We start from the raw sequence: 20,803 nt of genomic DNA on the forward strand, positions 1-20,803 counted from the left end.
AATTTGTGCTGCATGAAAATATTCTTTGAGGTTTGGCAGCGACATTCCTCCCTTAGCTTTCCCTATCTGTAGCGTTTTTAATTTTATTCTTGGTCTGTGACCATTCCATATATACCTTGAAATTGTTTTGTCCCATAGTCTGAATTGTTTCTCAGGTATCTCCATAGGTAGCGACTGACATATATATATTTATCTTTTGCATTATTTGAAAAAAGGCCACTCTAAATATACTTGTTGAATGCTTGCATTTCTTTTATGTGCATTATTGGAAAAGGTAACTTCGATGTTATAAATGATCTTGGCACATAAGCATTTTTGCTTCTGCCTGTTTCAGTCTTGTTATACATTGTGAAATTGGGATTTATGTTTGAATGTTTTATGTTAGACTAAAACAAACAAACTGAAAGTGAAATGATGGCCCAGGTATTAAACCATACCTCTCAAGTATCCCGATTTGGCTGGAAAACTCCCGTATTTTACCCCTCTTTCCAGCCATCGTCCCGTATTAGTATTTTTCCATAAATATCAAGTAATTTAATGTAATAATAATTAAAAGAAGCCTTAGTAAACTGAATGCTGTCACTAATCTCGTGAGAACTGCCTCCTGAAATGGCCTGAGTGACAGTTCTCGCGAGATTAGTGCTGACAGCGGCAACAAACTCGGAAACAACTCAGAAAAGAGATGATGAATGAAGATGTTCCGGTGAAAAAAAACAACATTTACTGGTGTAAATATGTTGTGAAATGAGACAAAGAGTTTATCTTCCTAAAGACCATCAGGATGGGACACAGTTACACATTCTGTTAGATTAATAACTGAGATTTTAACGTCTACCACAGTGGAAGGAACGACGTAAGTCACCATGAAAAATCAGCCAATCACAAGCTCCACAAATATATACTGTTTTAAAAAAGTGTTCAAGAATGTAAAGTCTGTAACAAATGTGTCTATAATAAATCATTAGTGAATACCAGAGAACCACATGAGTGAGCATGAAACATTATCAGAAAATATGTAATGAAAATAAAATGTTAATTTTTAACTTAAAGACAAGCAATGAAATCAACAGTAAATATGCAACATGTTGACTTGTATATAAACTGTAAGTACAGTATATGAAATAAACAAATGTGCTTCATATACTCATTTATGTTTTAATTTAGGCTGTTTTATAATGCAGGAATTAGAGCTGGGCAATATATCGAGATTCAAGATGTATCAACTTTATATATACAGTATATATGCCTGTGTGGCATTTTGCATCAACAAATTTAACCCAGAATTGTCTTTCTGGTCAGACTTTATTTGAAAATAATGATCTAGATTTATATTATATATCACCATTTGGGAAAACACATTAGGTATGAGTTTTGGTCTATATCACCCAGCCCTAGAAGGAATGTTCACAGCATTTCAATGTCAACAAAGGTAGGCCTACCAGATTCTAATCACATAATATTATTTAGTAAGTGGTTGACAAGTGTGTATTTTAGATTTCCTGTATACTTGTCTTAAAATATAAGAAATACTGGAGCTTGGTTGGGGTGGTGGACGTCTACTAGCGCGCGCCTGAAAATGTCCCTTATTTTTAAATCCAAAACTTGACAGGTATGATTGAGGTGCGGAATTCATGTACGTGAAGTGACCCATAAAACGCGCTACAATCAATCTACAATCAGACAAACGTGGTGCATGGTGACGTCAACACAGGATTCATTCATCCTGATGCAGTGCATTGGCTTCATAACTCACGTGCTTTACATTAATGCTTGCGCTCGTACGCACTTTGTTGGGGAGTCACACCTCACTGACATGAGAAGTTTCTACTGTTAAAATGACATGAGGTGTGGGCTCATGTATTCCCCGTCCTCCACTAGTAGCAGACACACACTGACGGAACTCTGAGACCTTCAGATCAGACACTTTCTCCTCATGGCACTCACACTGATTACTGCAGAGACGACAGAAGTAAATAACTTGCTTTTCATTTAATAGTGATGTCATTACTGTGACCACCAAATAAATATTAGATGTTTTGTGGCCTGCACACTAACAAACACCTCTTCCTTTATCTTGATTTTCCTGCCATGACTGAGCAAAAAAAAAACCCATGAGTCAGCAGCTCGTTCTGATAAAAAGATGCTTTCATGAGCCACTTTGCATTGACCATTTATTGTAGGATGTGGGTGTGTTGCAGGCAGGATATGAAGTGAAATCACCTTCAGCGTGGGCTGTGATGTAGAAATGGAAAAGTGTGTACAGGTGAGCTCAGCACAATTTGGATCAAAAAATGTTTTGGTGCGGCACATTTTTTATATTTTAAGTGCACATACACTTCTAATACAGATTATAAATGAGTCCCCCAGGGGGCTCATTTATAACAATAAATGTGTTTATTTTCCAAATATTGGAAAAAACCCAACTGATACCCAACCCTATAGATGCGGCCCAGCCTCACCCAGACTGTGCCCCCAGCGGCCCCCAGGTAAATGACACGGGAATGAGTAAACTGATACATGGAGGTGCTTATAATTCTGATTCTGGTAACTTAGTTGAAGCAACTGGACGTGAAATATTGTCTGAAAACGTCTTACATCAAGAGGTTCCTTCTGCTCTGAAACTAGCTGGGGGTCTGAGATCAAAGAGGTCTAGTTTTAAAGTCTTTACACTGGCTCCCAGTCAGTCTCAGAATGTACTTTAAAGTTCTGCTGCTGGTTTGATTTGGTCCAGAATCCATCAGTGACATGTTAGTCAGGTATGAACCCAGCAGGTCTTTCAAATCTATGGACACAGGTCAGATAGTGGAGCCCAGAGTGCACAGAAAACATGGTGATGCTACTTTTAGTTGCTATGCTGCAAAGAAGTGGCGCCAGAGCTGGTCAGCATCACGTGAAGCTTTTAAAATCTGAGTTAAAGGCACTTTTTCTCTACTGCGCATGACTGAGAGGGAGATTTTTAATCATATTATTGTTGATTTCATGTTTTTACTGCTGATTTTATGTTTTTACTGCTGATTTTATGTTTTTACTGCTGATTTTAATGTTCTTACTTATTTTTAAATAGGGATGCACCGAATATATTCTTTAACCAAATATATTAGGCCGAATATTGCAAAAAAATGCAACATTCAACCTTTGGTGGAGTGAGTCGAATAGTAGCATGTGACGCAATGACGCAGTGTCCGATGCAAATTTCTTAGTGCCCGTTTAACTTTGCTGTGCCCGTAAAGCTCCGTCCGTTTCTCGTGTAGCACAGCGACGCTCCGTGAGAACGTGATCAGCTTTAATCATCTTCACCTGCTCAGTGTTGGAACTGTTGTGCCTGGTTTACTAAGAAGCTACCTCAAGTACAACCATTTCAGTGTGAACTGAACCGGTTTACAAAATAAAAGTCAGTTAGAGCAACGTTATTAGAATGTTACATTCTAACAACATCTCATCAGAGCTACAGAAGATAGGATCATTTAAATTAGGTTCATTTAAACCAAGTTGATCAAAACTTCAATAAACCTGATCAGATTCAGTAAATCATTGATCCCTGTGAGGAAATCAGGTGACACTAATGCTGTTCTCATACATCTTTATACGACATATAAATAATTAAAAAGGAGAGGTCAGAATAATCAATGTCATTACAACTTACTGTATATCTACCTTTTAATTGTATCTTACTTTATTTTTGACAAGCATTTTTGTTTAATTAATTATTGTTTAATGTTTAATTATTTGTTTCCTCACATGAGTTAAAATCTAATGAGTGAAAAACACGAAATTTGAAAAGAAAAAAATAAAAATGATTTTATAGGGCCTTAGGTTTACATTATTAGCCTACTGTATGTACTGTGGCTAAGCAGACTTGTGCCAAAAAGACAATAATGCATTTGTCGTGGGTTTATCCACTTTAATGCCCTTTAGCTTTTTTTGGAATGCATGTTTTGTTTTATTTGAAGGGCTAATATAAATGAAAAACTTTGTTGTGCTTTTTTTTTGAAAAGCAAAGGCTACTGGAATATTTAAAAAATGTCAGATTATTCAATAAACATTTACTCAAACATGTCTAAAAATGTATTCTAGGCTATCTATGCACTATTAAAATAATAGTGGAAAAACTTAACCGCATTCAGTATTCATTTATATTTTATTCGGCTTCGGCCACAAATTCTCATTTCGGTGCATCCCTATTTTTAAACTATTAAATGTTTTCTATTGCATTTTTTAATCATGTAAAGCACGTTGAACTGCCTTGTGTAATGAAATGTACTCTACAAATACATTTGCCTTGAGATATATGCTGTAGAGTTGATTATTTTGAGTGTTTCATTAGCATATAAAGTTGTTGAGTAATCTGAGAGTAAAATCATAGTGGCATTATAGATAATGGATATGTTATGTCTCAACTTGCTGTCCCTTTATTCTAAACATTTGTTAAGAATAACAACATTGTTGCAGTTTTTCTTTGAGAACATCATTTAGTTTCACATGTGCTTGATTCCAATGCTTAAAGCGAGGGTCAGTAAAGCTCCACAGTGGGAAACGTATCCATGATCAATTCAGGGGACAACTCATAATCGATAACGGCCTCCTGTCAGTACAGCATATAAGAAATGTAACTTGGGACATTGACACAGATGTACAGAATGTCTCACCTGACTAATATCCTACACTGCGTTCATGGCAGTGAAGCCAAACTGGAAACACTAACTGTACAATCCATGTTAGACATTTAAATGCTGTGATGTATGTACTAATGTGTATTATAAGCTTTACTTTACTTTGCACCCAGTGTGTTTTTTAAGAAAAAATGCTTACTGCAAACCCAAAGGGGTTTATTTTATTAATATTTCAGCTATTCACCCACTTTTTCCTGTTAAAATGAGCTCACAACCACCCAATCTGGTAACACTACTATTATAGCAAAAAACAAATAGCTGAAAAACATATAGACCAGAGGTTCCTAAACATTTCAGTCCCATACCCCTTCAAACCTTTAAAGACTGGGATACACGGTGCAATTTTTTCAATCGTTGCACTCAGCTCCAGCTCAAACTGTGTGACTCGGACGCAGAATGTGCGCAGCTCACGATGCATGTTCTCACACTGTACGGACCGACACTCTGACACGATCTGACTGCTCACACTGTACGTTCATACATGACACGTCGGGGTCTTGTTTCCGGAAATGCAACGTACAAATTAGAAGAAGAAGAAGAAGAAGAACTCTGAAGCATCGCCATTAGAGAGAGACACTCGCAAATCTCAGCAAAAAGCTTTAAAAAAGAAAAGATGATGATGTGATGGACCAGGAGCTGGCTGGACAGACATGGGCACGACAGTCCGTCGGTGTTCGCGAAAGCGCAGTGTGAGCATTTACTGTAAGCCGGTCCGTGCCACTGCTTCAACTGTGCGATACCCTCATGAGGAGCGACTGGATTTCAAACATGTTTGAAATCCTTATGACCTACAATTGCTGATCGGGAGCTGGTCGTGAGGTGTTAATCGCTTCTCGTGACCCATGTATACTACACGATGCATGACACACGATCTAGCAGAGACTCGCACGATCCCACAAAATAGTCGCACGAGTCGAAAATCGGCTCAAAATGGGCCAAAAATCGCACAGTGTATGCCTGCGTAAACCTGAAGCCATGTACCTCCTGCGCACTTAAAAAACATAATGTAATGTCCAACAATTTAGCCCTACAGTGAAATTTGTTGCTGAGTTTTACTTTATTTATATAGCCCAAATAGTGATCTCCAAGTGATTATGAAAATATTAAATTCTTAAAAAAAAAAACAACAATAATATTTAATAAAAATGCCAATACTCTGTAAGTTGATGTTTTGTCTGAAAAACTACTTTCATACAAGTACAAAGCACTCTCGTCGTTTTGAGGAGATGTGTAATCTGTAGCAATGCATGGAGGCTCCTGACTGCTGGTCTATTTATATTCTAGTTTCTATTTTTTTTATTCACGTACCCCCATGACAATAATTTGTGTACCCCTGGGGGTACCCGTACGTACCCCACCTTGGGTAAAGACTATAAAAACAACATAAAATCTGAAATACTTTGTATTGTTTGTGCAGCTGATAAACTAACTCACCCCAAAAGACAAAGTTATACAAGCTCACCCCATCTTTTCCAAACACCAGACCCACAATGACCTTAACTGACCCATGAGCAGCGCTCTGCTGTAAAATCAATGAATGCAAGCATCAAATTCATCTAAACTGGACACGGCACCATTCTACAAAGTGTCCCCTGTCCGTTAGCGTCCTCCTGTCCTGCCCTTTGCTCCTTTGTCCAGGCACAGACCTAACAGACCGGCCTTTATTGGTGTGCAGCAATGCTTTTCAAGGTATACAGTGTGGAGTAAATTAGGATGACAAGGACACTGAAGGCCTCTTCCTTCATCATTCTCCATTCTTCGCTTCCCTGCACTTTTCCACCATCCTCCCTGTGCTTCAGTCAATTACCACGGCCAAAGAGGCTTTCAAAGATCCATCACCAGGGCCACTATGTTCTTAAACTCTGACGCCAATTAGGTCTGCTATCAAAAAGTCCCTGTAGTCGCCTTGTGTAAAAGAGGACAGCGCTTTTAAAGAGGTCATTATTCAAACCCTCACAGGTTAGACTGAGCGCAATGAATATTCCCAAGTGTGCTGAATCATCTCTGGATTCATTGTTGCTATATATATATATATATATATATTTTTTTTTTTCCGTCTCTTGCAATGAATGGTCTGCACCTTACCTTTCGTTGTAATGACAATAAGAAGACAGTCATCAACATCACCCGCCAAATTGGTTATTATAACTCACAACCTTTTCCTAAATGTCCTAAATCTAAGAACTCAAATGTATACATAAGAAAATATTAACACATCAGAATATAAACCTACTACCTATCTCAAACGGTTTCCAAGAAAAGCTGTGAACCTTTGAAGATACCTCGAATAGAGTAAAAAAACAGCACAAGGGCAATGACTCTGGAAAAAATATTTGCGCACTTCTCATTTTCGAACTCCATCAAGGTGTTGATACCCAGAAGCCACACACCAAATTTGGTTATCCTATCTGAGAAACGCTGTCCCCTTTAACTCGGACGGACAGACGGAGCTCAAACCTACATCCCCCTTCACACTTTGTGGCGTGGGATAATAATACCAACACGAAAACGACAACAAAAACACAAAAATATACTGAATCATAAAAAGAACAGACAATTAACAACTAAATACACAAAATGACACAAAAAACACACAAAATTATGATGTAATTGATCTTGATTAGAACGTAAACTGAAAATACAAGGGTTAGTGTTGGTCCCACATCAGCAGGGAGATGATAGGAAATAATAGAAACTAGAGAAATAAATCTATTCAGGAGGCACTGTTTCATTCTACTTATTTACAAAATGAGACTCTTTAAAATGTGTGTTATCACTCATTCATTCCATCAATATGCTCTATAGTTGTTTTTTTACGGAATTCTGAGCAAAATGTGGTGGTCAGACATACGGGGGTACATGATTAAAAAATCAGAGAAGGAGCCAAAAAAAGTTTGAGAACCGCTGTTTTAGGGCACCACGATACAATAGATGAAAATGGCAATTATTGATAACATCATTGTTATTAATGATTTGACAATGACAGTGAAGCAGTTTAACATTGTGTTAAAAAGCTGTAGCATAGACATAGACTATCATTGAGTATGCTGAATGCATTTTTTCAGGCATATTACCATATGGTTGCATTAATCAAAACTGTGAGATATTAGTTTAGATTTAATTTTGCATCTAATCACTATAGGGCATTTAGTCATTTCTTTAATTTTAGAGTATCCAACCAAACTGTGTTGATAAAGCACCTCAAATAAACCCATGAGACAATAAACACATTCAGGAAAATAACACGGAAAACTCTAAAACTACATTCCAGACATAAGTATAGCCTCAACAATTATTATTTATCATTTTATGATGTTATAAATGACCGAAAACTCCTATTCATGTTAGTGTAGTTCACGTTGTTCCTTCTTTCTTCTTTCCAATATATCAAACAAGGTTCAGATTACTAAAACATTTCAAACCATTTTAAACTATACTTCAGAAACCACTGAGAGAGCCTTGAAACTTGAACTGCTCTGACTTCCCAGAAATGGAGTCAAGTTGCAAACAAACCAGTTTGACCAAACAGGGACTAAATACCTTGTTTTCAATCTGCTGCTGTATTCTTGCAAATGTCTCTCCAGATTCACTCGTATCGTCAGTGAAACAGAAACACAATATACACTCCTTGGAAGGTGAAGGCGCAGACGTTCCACACAGATAAATCATTTCTGCACCCATTCTTCATTCATGAATACATTCTTTACATGTCACGGAAACTCAGGGATCATCAACTGTTTATTATCAGCACATGCAAAGGTACTGATTCATAACCAATAAATGGTTCATTTTGACTACTTAACAAGTAGAGATCTTTGGTAAGAACAGCTCAATAAGTAAAGAAAAATGTCAGTCCATCTTTTTTTAAACATACTGTATGTGCGAGTGAGTAGACCTTTCTCAGATGTCTTAGATCACGTGACTCCCCATAATGCAGCCACAGTGGACAGTACAAATTGCTTCTTGGTCAATTTCATTGTTTTACTACTTTTTAGCGCTGGTTAAGATCAGTAAGACGTGGGTACAGGGCTTGAAACTGTGACCAAATTGGTCGCATATGCAACCATTTTTTCAGTGTGCGAGTGAAAATTTAATCTGGCCGCATTAAGTCAACTATTAGTAGTTGACTATACTGCTGTACACTCTCCATACCCCTTGCCATACTCCCGCTCAAAAAAAAAAAAGGAAAAAAGGGTGCGACCAAATTCTGTGCTGGTGCGACCAACTGAGAAAGTTAGTCGCACCAGTGCCAAAACTGGAAAAGTTAGTGAAGAGCCCTGGTGTATTTAATTTATAAATTAATAACGCTTCTGTCCTTTAAGGTAGTGATGATTTTTGTCTCTTTTGTATTCTAAATAAATACAGTTAAATTTTATAACGCGGTTTTTGTTATACTAGCTTAGTACTTTCACGGGCTTCTATCAGTGATAATTCATGTGTGGAAGTTGGCAAATCCTGAATTCAGCAAAAAAATAATGATTGTAGGCATTCAAACTTTAGTAAACTTTCAGCGATTCTCCTGTGTACTCTGAAAGAGAGTTTATTTAAGTAGTTTAAATGATCTTTACAATGTAAATTAATAAAAAAAAGTCTTATTCTCCTGGTAGGTTATATGGGTTTACTCTAATCTGACTCATCTTTTGGGGGCTATCAAGTTGTCAGCATTCTACCACCCCCTAAACACGGCGAGTGCCTTTTATATATATCAAAAAGTTCTACTGTGTTCACTGGCAAACTTTAGACGGGCCTGGACCTGTGCTGGATTAAGCAGTTGGATCTTTAATGCGCTGCAGGATTTTAATCCATGATGACGTAGTGTGCTACTAATGGTAACCTTTGTTACTGTGTTCCCAGCTCTCTTCAGGTCATTGACCAGTTCCCTCCACGTAGTTCTGGGCTGATTCCTCACCTTTCTCAAGATCATTTGTACCCCATGAGGTGAGATCTTTAATGGAGCCCCAGGTCGAGGGAGATTGTCAGTGATAGTGTATTTCTTCCATTTTCTATAATAGCTCTAACAGTTGATCTCTTCTCACCAAGCTGCTTGCCTATTGTAGATTGGCTCATCCCAGTCTTGTGCAGGTCTACAATTTTGTCCCTGGTGTCCTTAAGGCATACACTGCAATTTTTGACTTATTTTGAGCCAATTTTCGACTTGTGCTTCTATTTTGTGGGATCGTGCGAGTCTCTGCTAAATCACGTGTCACGCATCGTGTAGTATACTTGGAGTCACGAGAAGCGATGAACACCTCACGACCAGCTGCCAATCAGCAATCGTATGGTTGTAAAAAAATCAAACATGTTTGAAATCCAGTCGCTCCTCGTGACGGTATCGCACAGTTGAAGCAGTGCCACGGACCGGCTTACCGTAAACGCTCACACTGCGCATGCGTGAACACCGTAGGACCGCTGTAAAATTGACAGACTGTCATGCCCACGTCTGTCCAACCAGCTCCTGGTCCATCACAACGCCGTCTTTTCTTTTTTAAAGTTCTTCTTGCTGAGATTTACGAGCGTCTCTGCACTTCCGGGTTTTTCTTCTTCGTCTGTTTTAATGGCGACGCTTCAGTGTACTTCTTCTTATTCTAATTTGTACGTTGCATTTCCAGAAACAAGACCCCGACGTGTCGCGTATGAACGTACAGTGTGAGCAGTCAGATCATGTCAGAGTGTCGGTCCTGACAGTGTAAGAACATGAATCGTGAGCTGTGTACATTTGGGCTCTGCACAGTTTGAGCTGGAGCTGAGTACAACAACTGAAAAAAATCACACAGTGTATCCGAGCCTTGAGACAACTCTCTGGTCTTGGCCATGGTGGAAGTTGGAGTCTGACTGTTTAAAGGTGTGGAAAGGTGTCTTTTATACAGATAAAAAAAAGGTGCCATTAATACAGGTAACGAGTGGAGATAGAAGAGCTTCTTAAAGAAGTAACAGGTCTGAGAAAGCCAGAATTCTTGCTTGTTTGTAGGTGCCAAATACTTATTTTACACAACAATTTACAAATAAATTCTTTAAAAATCAAATAATGTGATTTCATGGATTTTTTTCACATTCTGTCTCAAACAGTTGAAGTGTACCTATGATGAAAATTACAGACTTGCCTCATCTTCTTAAGTAGGACAACTTACACAATCTGTGGCTGCCAAATACGCGAGTATTAATTGTTTCGTATTAATCGGTTTAAGTTTCTGTTATTGGTTAGCACTGAGCATCTCTAGTCTGGACTTCAGGTCATATGTAGAGAATGTAGTAAAGTTGTGTGGGCGCTGTAGGGTAACAACCAATCTGTTCAACCACATATGAAACATCACAATCTCAAATACAATAAACACAGAGCAAGCACAAGCCAGACCCCAGACCCAGGGGGAACCAGTTCAGAGGCAGCAGCACCCCACCGTTACCCAGGAACACCAGCCGAGCCCCCCATGGAGCCCGAAACCATCTCCTACCCTGAGCATGGTGAGCTCAGCAACCGTCAAAGTCAGGTTCCCCCACAGACCTAGACAGCCTGCCATACCCGTACGTGATGCGCGCAACACCAAGGATGGACCCTTGCACTGCAGGACACTACCCAACAGGGGACTGGGGCTGGGGCCCAGCCCACGACACCCTCCCCGGAAGGCCCTCGCCAAAACCAGCCCAGCCCACCTGCAGAGCCCCCCAGGCCCTGAGGGCACCCCACTGGCTCCAGGAAGTTACCTTCAGACAATGAATGAAATGTAGCCATTTTGCTAACATTTGCTGACACATTGATTAATATGTAATGTCCTAAATCAAATAAATAAATGAATGAAAAAGGGACACCGAGGGTGAACCACTAAAGGTGAACTTGAGCCAACACTTTCTCCAGACTTTTGACGTCACAGACAACTATTATATAATATGAATGCGATAAGACAAAAGTTTCCATATACAGTACTAACGGAAAATTGAGTTCCAGTACATACAGTATGTTTGCTGCTGATACAAAACAAAACAAAAAAAACGGTAACTAACCCTAGAAGTAAAAACATGCAGGCATTTTAGAGAAAAGGGGGGGGGGGGGGGCTCAAGGCTGCTGCACCTAAGCATACCCTGTGCATAGTAATTCAAAAGTTGATAAAAATAACATGGTTAGCAATTTTAGTTTTAAATGTAAAGATGTCGTAACATAATTTATTAGCAGAACTGACTGCTGCAATTCTGGTTCAAAAACCTTATCGACACCCCAAGGTCATTCAAGGAATCATGGAGCCAGGGAATAAGGTAAATGGTGTGTTTTTTTTTTTTTTTTTTGGGGGGGGGGGTCTGCACATGCACAGCTCATTATTGAGTAATAATTCAGATTTCTGCATAACTGTCTATGCTCACTATCAGCCAGCTACTTACTGCTCATGGTTAAAAAAAAAAAGGCAGCTTTGTCTTGTTTTGACTTCTGGTGCTTTAAAAAAAAAAAAAAAAAAAACAGAATGTAGTGAAGGTGCACATATTTGGCAAAGCTATCCATTATAATTTAACCCCTAAAGGTTTTTTTTTTTAGACAAAAGTCCCCAATCACACAAGAAAACAGACAGGATTGTCTTTTAAAACTGCTTTGCGGAGAGTTGGAGTTTCTCCAATTATTCTGGCAAAATATTTGTAGGACAATCAGCTCTTGTTTTACTCTGGATGAAAATCTGCCAACAGTAACAATAACTCGTAGCACTAAAAAGGTGTTTAACACAAGGCTTTTCAGGGGTTTAAAGCAAAAGCTATTGAGTTACTTACTGAGGACGTAGAGAGAAAGAGTGATGCCCGCCAGACAGAAGCCTTCAAAAAAGCGTAAAGTGCTGAACATGGGGACATTGACAGAGAATGCCACAGTCATCCCAAACACCAGCATGAACAGCACAGATACGATCAAGACTGGGTGACGACCGAACCTAAAAGACAAGGAAAAATTTACTCCACAAAAAGTGTCATTGTGTGCAAATAAATGATGTATAAAAGTCTCACCAGTCTGCAAGTATTCCCAACACTAGATATCCGAAGATGGATCCAACCAAGAGGGAGAATTTTGCAATATGGACTTTCCATGCTGAGTCACACACCAGGCTCCACTGTGGAGACAGGAGAACATGGGTTTAAGTCATTTTCAATCATGAGGCTCTTTTATTGACCAACAAATGATTCCATTAGAACTGTCAGCACACAATTCCATCACCATAGTGCAGTGGTTCTCAATCTCTTTTTGGCTCAAGTCCCCCTTTCTCTCATTTCTGAATTCATGTCCCCCCTTTCTCCGACTACAACATTTTGCTAAGAAAACTATTTAAAAACAACTATAGCGTAATGATGGAATGAACGAGTCATTACACACATTTTAAAGAATCTCATTTTGTAAATAAACGGAGCGAAACACTATTTAGTGCAGAGGTTCACAATTTTTTTGGATTGTGACCCCCATTTTGATAAAGAATTTCTGGCGACACCAAGGACATTTTTTTCTAGAATTAGTTTTTGATCATGTTTGAGCTCAGAGCTTTTTCTTTTTTTAACAGCAATTTAGTTTAGTTTAGATTCACAAAGTGAAAATATAGAAATACAGTTGTTTAAGAACGTGTGTTGTTTTAGTAATAATAAAAAAGTAATAATAATAAATGAAAAAAAGTCAAATCTATTTAAATTTTTCTGAAATTTAAGGCGACCCCACATGGAGTCTTAACCCCAAAATTCCAAAACACTGATTTAGTGGCTCCTGAATAGATTTACTTCTATTGTTTTTATAATTTGCAGACTTCTCACGTAGGCCTGGGCCGATAATCGATAAATCAATAAACTGGACGGTAAATGAAAATTAACTCGGTAAGTTTGCCGGCCTCGATATATTGCCATATTTAGCGATGTGCCTGACTGCTGCAGAGGCTAGTGTTAGCAACAGATATTAAACAGCAGATAACTCAGTTAGTTCTAATAATTTCTCAGTGAACCTGCAGCGTCATTTGTCTCCCTCTCTCCCCCCCTCCCTCTGTAGTGCTATCACGTACCCCCATTTGAGAAACACTGCCGTAGTGCATAGCTAAAGATACAGTATGCCTTGTTGTATTATGATTACTGTATTTTCAGATAAACTCCTTGTCCTGAGGCAAAATGATCCTAAAACACCATTTTAGAAATGGTGATAATGTTCTGTCATAAATACTGCCTTGTTGATGAGCAAATCCACACATGTAAACAAACGCATAACCAGTTTTACATGGTGCATTGTGTCAACAGCAGAGTTATTACATTTATTGCTAAAAAGGCAGAGATAACGTGATCTATCGGTCAAAGTCAGACGGGAGGAAAATGGATAGGCAAATATTTGTTGATCATACTACTGGTGCTTTTGCTCGTATAGAGGAAGTCAAAGCATTAAAGGTGAACTCCCTGCACAGCAGAGCCAGTCCTACAGTGCAAACAATGCTCAGTGTTCCTGCATTCGCATGCATTACACACCCATCGCCTTTTCCCTTCCCTACCAGAACCAACAAGTTCTGACAAATGCAGGTCAAGCACAATATAAGCAATCAACAGATCGCTGCAGGCAGAAAAATAGGCTGGAGAGTTTAGCTTTATTAAAAAGACCTTCTGGCTTTAAATATGAGCTGCGTGAGAGAGAAGAGTCCTATATTGATAATGCAAACAATTCCTAAGAAAGCGATGGAACAATTTAACACGGCAAGATTTAGTTCTTCTCATTGACACCATTCAGGATATGAATAGATGGAAAATAGGGATGTCCCGATACAACTTTTTCATTTACGATATGATACCGGTATTGCAGATATTACAGAAATTGATCCAGCATGAATCATAGATTATTATTATTTTTAATTTTTTTCCTTAATAAAAAATAATTACTTATTTTGTAGTGTGGAATATTAGAAAACACTGGATCAAGTGATGTTACTCAAACAGAGAACAATAGTCAGCAACAGTAGGTATGAGAAAAACTGACTCATTTATTATGAACCAATTGGTTACATACATTTTAACCTTCAACATAATATCTACAGTATTCTACAATTGAATAAAATAAATTTAAGAAAAAAACAGAAAATCCAGAAAATTGAATCCAATATTTGTTTTCAGGCTAATATCAGACCGATATCAATATCGGATCGGGACACCCCTAACAGAGAATATTAGCAGGTATTAACAATAAAATAAGTTTGGAACACTGAATTTGTCTGGTTTGTTCAAGTGACAATAATTTTGCTCAAAATTACACAAATAATAATGATTCTGATTTTATTCATATTTTTACGTTTTTATTGAAAAGATTTTGCTGAGAGTTATCATTTGACAATGAAATATTGAAATCTTCTGAAGTACTATCGCTTCAAACAATAGGACATGGTAGTAATCCTCAGCCTTATTTGCATGCATGCAAATTAGTTAATGCAAAATAAAACTCATATTTTACAGACACACAAACACATGACAGCCTCTCTCTGTTGACACAGACACGTGTACATACCTATAGCGTCATACAGCACACCTGGGACTCGTCCTACCTGTTGCACTCACTGGGCTGTATGTCTACCTTTGAGATTGTACATAAAGTCCTACAGTTATGACTTCCCCTTTAAAACAAATACTGATTATAATCCTTTGTAGAGTCATTTGAAACAAAAACTGTTATGAGTGACTGACGCAAGCAGTGAAAAAGTATATTATGTCATGTAATACAGCTCGTCACAACAACAGGCAGCTCTTTAGCTTATCATAATTAATGCATTGATTCACTTCTGTTGCCACCGATACAAAAGCAGATAGTGTTCCATTAGGAATGTTGGCGTGTAAACGGTTACTCGTCGACAGCATTCTAGTCGACTGCCCTAAAACGAGTCGTTTTTTGGTTGTTTTTAATGTTTAACGTAATAACGTATCAGCAGTATGTGTTTTAATATACATTTAAGTGTGATAAATATAAAGCAACATATGAAAACACACCCACAACAAGAATATTTTTGAAATGATAAATGTTTGTGTGAGACACGCCTGCGTTGAGCTGCTGTGCAGTGAGACGATGACGGCTTAAAGAAAACTTTCAGTTAAAAAGTGACAAAGTTTAATGAAAACTGTTCAACACAAAACTTTCAGACTATAATCATACTGGGCGGAGCTTTATTAAACAGCAGCTCGACATCAGTGTCAGTGCCCAATCCTTTCGAATCCGTGTATCATTTGTTTTTCATTATGTAACAAAAACATGAAAAACAAAAAAAAACACTCATTATTTGGTATTTGTTTTTCAAATTCAAGCTCTTTTGCTTCGTTACAGAAAATGAGAAACGAAAAACAAACACCTTTATTGGTTTTCTCCATTACCGATTTGCCAAAGTACGTGACCCGGAAGTGAAGCGTTACACATTCCGAGATATCTGTAGCTTTGCAACACTTAGGAGTCTCTAAATCCTCCAAAATGTCCGTGAGGAGGTTCTGTGACCAACACCAGCACGAAGGTAGAAAAGATCGGTTTCAAATGCAAGGATCGGCCAATCGCTGATGCCCCAAAATAAGGGAAATCATCCGGTGCATTCTTATTGTTCTTTTTTAATGGATAAAAACACAATACACAACATTGACAACTAAAAACCAAACAGAAAATAAAAACCACAATAAATCGGAATTCACTCAAAATAATCATTTTTAAGTTGCAGGCCGACCGGATGTAGACGCGTAGCGCACATCAGTTATAAGGATTGGTAACGACTAGGCCTGCGAAAGGATTGTGACTGATCACTGTTAGCAAAGACCGCACAGCTAGGCAAGCTAACGTTAGCATCTCATCTTTGTTTGGGAACTATGTAATGTCAGGGCAGAGGGGATATATCTCTGGAGATGTGTGTGTGTGTGTGTGTGTGTGTGTGTCCACCCGTGCGTACATACGCACTCGTGAAAAGGTAGGAGTGTATTTTATTGGAGATGTTTGTAAATGTATCGTGATGCTAACTGCTAATGATTCCATTGTATCGTTAAGAAGTCAAAGCTTTACTTTGTATTCAGTAACAGGAGGATATCACACACTTCTCATTTTACATTTCCTTATTGAATTACAATGTGATGCCTGAAAATGTTATTGACAGCTAAACTGTAATTCTGATATTTTTTATTGTGTTGCCTTTTGTATAGTTGCCATTGCTTAATGTGGCTGTTGATCACATTGATTATTGATCAATAATCTTGCTTCTGCCTGTTGGACTATTTATTGTTTGCAAGGAGGGATGGTAATTTACTGTTTCTAATGGATGAATGATTGTGATGTATAGACAGGCCAATCATGTTAAACACCAAAGAATGTGTTACGTTATGTCAAAGTATAGAAACCTTAACTTCTTCCTAATCCATTTCAAACATTGAATTGAATTGAATTGTATTTTATCTTCTATTTACATAAGTTTCGTTATGATCAGAGAAATGATTGTGTACATAACATGTTCGAAATAAAGAATCAAACAATAAAAAAAAAAAAAACACACAATCGTCCAAATATTTGTAAGCGTTAAACCAAAGAAATGCTTGGAAAAGCCACAAATTGATTCCAGAGCTCATTGGTTTGTTTTCAGTTTGTTTTACTTCCTTTGATTCATCGCTGAGGAGATTCCTTCATGTTCAGCAGAGTTCAGCTGCTCGTCTGTCTCACACCTCACTAGCATCTAAACCAGGGGTGTCCAATTCCGGTCCTCGAGGGCCACTATCCAGCATGTTTTAGATGTTTCCCTCTTCCAACACACCTGATTCAAATGATTAGGATCGTTATCAGGCTTCTGTAGAGCTGGATGAGGAGTTGATCATTTCAATCAGGTGTGTTGGAAGAGGGAAGCATCTAAAACATGCTGGATAGTGGCCCTCGAGGACCGGAATTGGACACCCCTGAATTCTAAACTAATACTGTAAGTAGTAGTTCTACAGAGGATGTCATCCGTCCATTTTCTGACCCGTTTTCTCCTTTTTCAGGGTCGCGTGTTCTCAGATAAATATTAAATGCACGCAATATTTTTAAAAAGAGAATGCCTTGACCTTGTAAATTATTTGGGATTATGTTCAACTATTTTAGAAAAACCTTGTGTAATAGACTAGTCGACTAGTCAATAAGGAAACATCAGTGTAGTCGGAATGGAAAATAGTCAGTTAGCAACATCCCTACTTTCCATAGAATTGCATATATTGAAGCAAAGAAGCTACAGCATGTAGAAAGGACGTCTCCTCATTCACAGTTTTGTTTTATTGTGCCTGTTTGTGCGGTTGTGTGTCTACACAATGACATCCAAAAGGAAGAAGTTTACCTTCCAAACAAGAGGAGATAGCACATCAAGATACCACTGTTGCTTTCCTAAGTGTACAGCTTCAGCTAGATGTAGTTCTGCTGAGTTTTTTTTACGATCCCACAACAGGATGAACTGCAAAAAAATCATCAATATCCAGAGAGATAAACCCTAACCCTGACATGAAGGAGCGATCAAATGCACAAGGGCGACGGAGGAGCTGTCCCTATTCTTTTTGAATGGAATAATTACTCCCTTCCTGCACCTCGTCCCGGGGGTTGAGAGCGAAGAGAGCGACCAGACTTTCCCTCTGAGGAAATGGATGTACCATGTCCTGACCACGACTACTGCTCGTCTGCTGAGCCGGGTACATTGGACTTAGCCCTCAGTGTTATAGAGAAGGTCCGGGCGGAGAACGCTGCGCCCCAGTGACAGATGGAGGAGATGGCCATCATGGTTTGCTGCTTCAGATGAGGACATAAGGTTCTATACAAGATAAGAAATGCTATCAAAACATATCTGTAGGTATAAAAGTAGCATTAGCGCCTAGCTAAACATACAACAAGGGGAGCAACTCTGAATAAATGGGAAAAACAGTCAGTGAAAGGCCAGTAGCTTATGCAAATGTATAAGATGTCCGCTGCTATTTACTGCTGTTGTTGAGTTGGGTGAGATGAATATGAAAACTATAGTCATTTGTCATAATACAGTAGGATTAGGAACCAGAAATTCTTTCACGGTGCATATAACCCATTGAGAAGCTTTCTGAGACACTGACTCAACATGAAGCTAATGTGTGGAAATAGCTCAACTTAAATGAATTGTGTGCAAAATTGATTCGTCGACTCAATGGTCAACAAATGGACCAAAGTAAAACAGTAAAGCTTCTATTAGCAGCTTGATTGTTTTGACATAGGATTAATTTTGGACATAATAATTTAAGATAACAATACAAAATCTAATCATTGCCTGGCTCTGATAAAAAACTATTAGTGGTACACCAGCTGTGAGCACTGCAATGTTTACTACAAGGCAGGTTAGGCAGATCTGGTTTACACAACCAACGTAATAAAGCCTGCTAGATATCGCATGAACATTACATTTAGCAGCAATACTCAGTATGCATTCACACAAAGAAAACACATAAAAAAGCCATGACTGAGCAAATAAAAGATAAAAAAAAAAATCTTAAAAAAGCAAAACTCCATAAACCTAAATACATGGTAGAGAAGGGTTCACCCATGTGGTCCATTACAGCAAATGAAACACTGTAGCACAAATGGTTGAAAAAAGCTAAATAAATTCTGAGAGGTTATCAAACACACAGTGCATCAGTTTGTAATGTATGGGGAAGCAAATATGAAAGGTTACAATATCAGGCATAGCAGCTTATCATCTCATTGTGGATTGGTGGTTGGTTTTAGGAGGTCTGGAGGATGCAAAAAGGCACAGATTGTTCACTGTAGCAAGCGAAAAGTACTTGGGGTGAGTATTGGCAAGGATACGATACGTATCACGATACAATATTATCGCGAAATATCGCAATATTCTATCAAAATTAAACATAGAAATGAAAAATCAAGTTGCTGTATATGTTCATCAGAAGATATTGCTCATTCACAGGACAAATTAGTGTTTTTGTACATTTTCACTGAAAAAAAAGAAAACACAGTGTTACACACTGCCATCATAAAATAAAGTGCAACAAGTTTCTTTTCACTGAAACTACTGTGTAGAAGTCTCAAAGTAACCATGACAACATAATGACAGCATTGTAACAACTGTAAGTGAGAACATTAAGAATAAATCACCCTGAGTTACTGATAATGCACAAAAATAAGAAAAAATAACTTCTGATTATATGAAAATAAAATGCCTATATACATAAATATTGCAGGCATTACACACTGCCATCATAAAATCAAGTAACCATTGCAACACATTAAAAGCATTGTAACCATTGAAATATTGCACAAACAACACAAAAATATTGATTAAATATTACAAAAAAAATGTTTTTAAGTAATTAATGAATTAATTTTTTTTTTTAAAAAGTTGTTTTTGTAAATAAAAAAATTGATTTAAAATAAGCACCCAAAAAATCGTGATATATCTTGAAACCTATTTTTTTTCACACACCTAAAATGTATTAAGTGAAGCTGATCAATAACACTATAACAACTAGGGGTGTTGAAAAAAATTGATTTGGCGATATATCGCAATATTACGTCACACGATTCTCGGCTCGGCTGTTTACATGTTTCATGAAAAGTGAAGTTAGTTAGATATGTTGAAGAGGTAAATCCACAGATTTGTTTGCTTTATTGTTGTAATCTGTGCTTTAACATTTATATTTCATATTTATTTAAATAAATCTGAAATTGTTTATAATAAAACATATTGATTTATTGCTTGTGTTCATTGAAAAATACATGACAAGACGCCCTTGAAAATTAGTTGCATATTAAATCACAATCGCAATATTAAGGAAAAAAAAAATTGCAATTAGATTAATTTCCATAATTGTTCAGCCCTAATTGTAAGTGCACAAAGAAGTGCCTGAACATGTTGACCAGCTTGTGTTTTTTCAAATAAATCTAAAAATAAAGGACTAACTTTTTGCATTTATTTGTTGTTCTAGGCATAAATATCTCAGTTAAGTTGGTTTAAAAGCCAGAGGCAGATTGTATGTTATTTTTTATTTTAAGTTGTTGGCACATGGAATGTTGAAGCTGAATGTAAAATATGCCAAAAAAAATACATTTCATACATAATGTTCTCATGAAGGTGTAAACATTTACAGATTAGTTGTTTTCTTAAGTCATATATATATATATAATAAAAAAAAAAGAAAATGTATCA

The 20,803-nt window shown here is 37.6% G+C and overlaps 1 protein-coding gene across 1 annotated transcript in view; it reads right to left on the bottom strand.

The window, feature by feature from the left end:
- The window catches only part of LOC114479621 (solute carrier family 22 member 23-like), a 98,417-nt gene that overhangs the window by 60,715 nt on the left and 16,899 nt on the right, over positions 1-20,803 (bottom strand). Inside the window, exons 2-3 of the mRNA XM_028473384.1 lie at positions 12,645-12,748; positions 12,417-12,571 (exon numbers count right to left, since the gene is read on the bottom strand). Of these exons, the coding sequence (XP_028329185.1) occupies positions 12,417-12,571; positions 12,645-12,748 (259 nt within the window). The remainder of the gene's footprint in view (positions 1-12,416; positions 12,572-12,644; positions 12,749-20,803) is intronic.

The sequence above is a fragment of the Gouania willdenowi genome, chromosome 17, assembly GCF_900634775.1.
Source record: "Gouania willdenowi chromosome 17, fGouWil2.1, whole genome shotgun sequence".
Taxonomy (NCBI): domain Eukaryota; kingdom Metazoa; phylum Chordata; class Actinopteri; order Blenniiformes; family Gobiesocidae; genus Gouania; species Gouania willdenowi.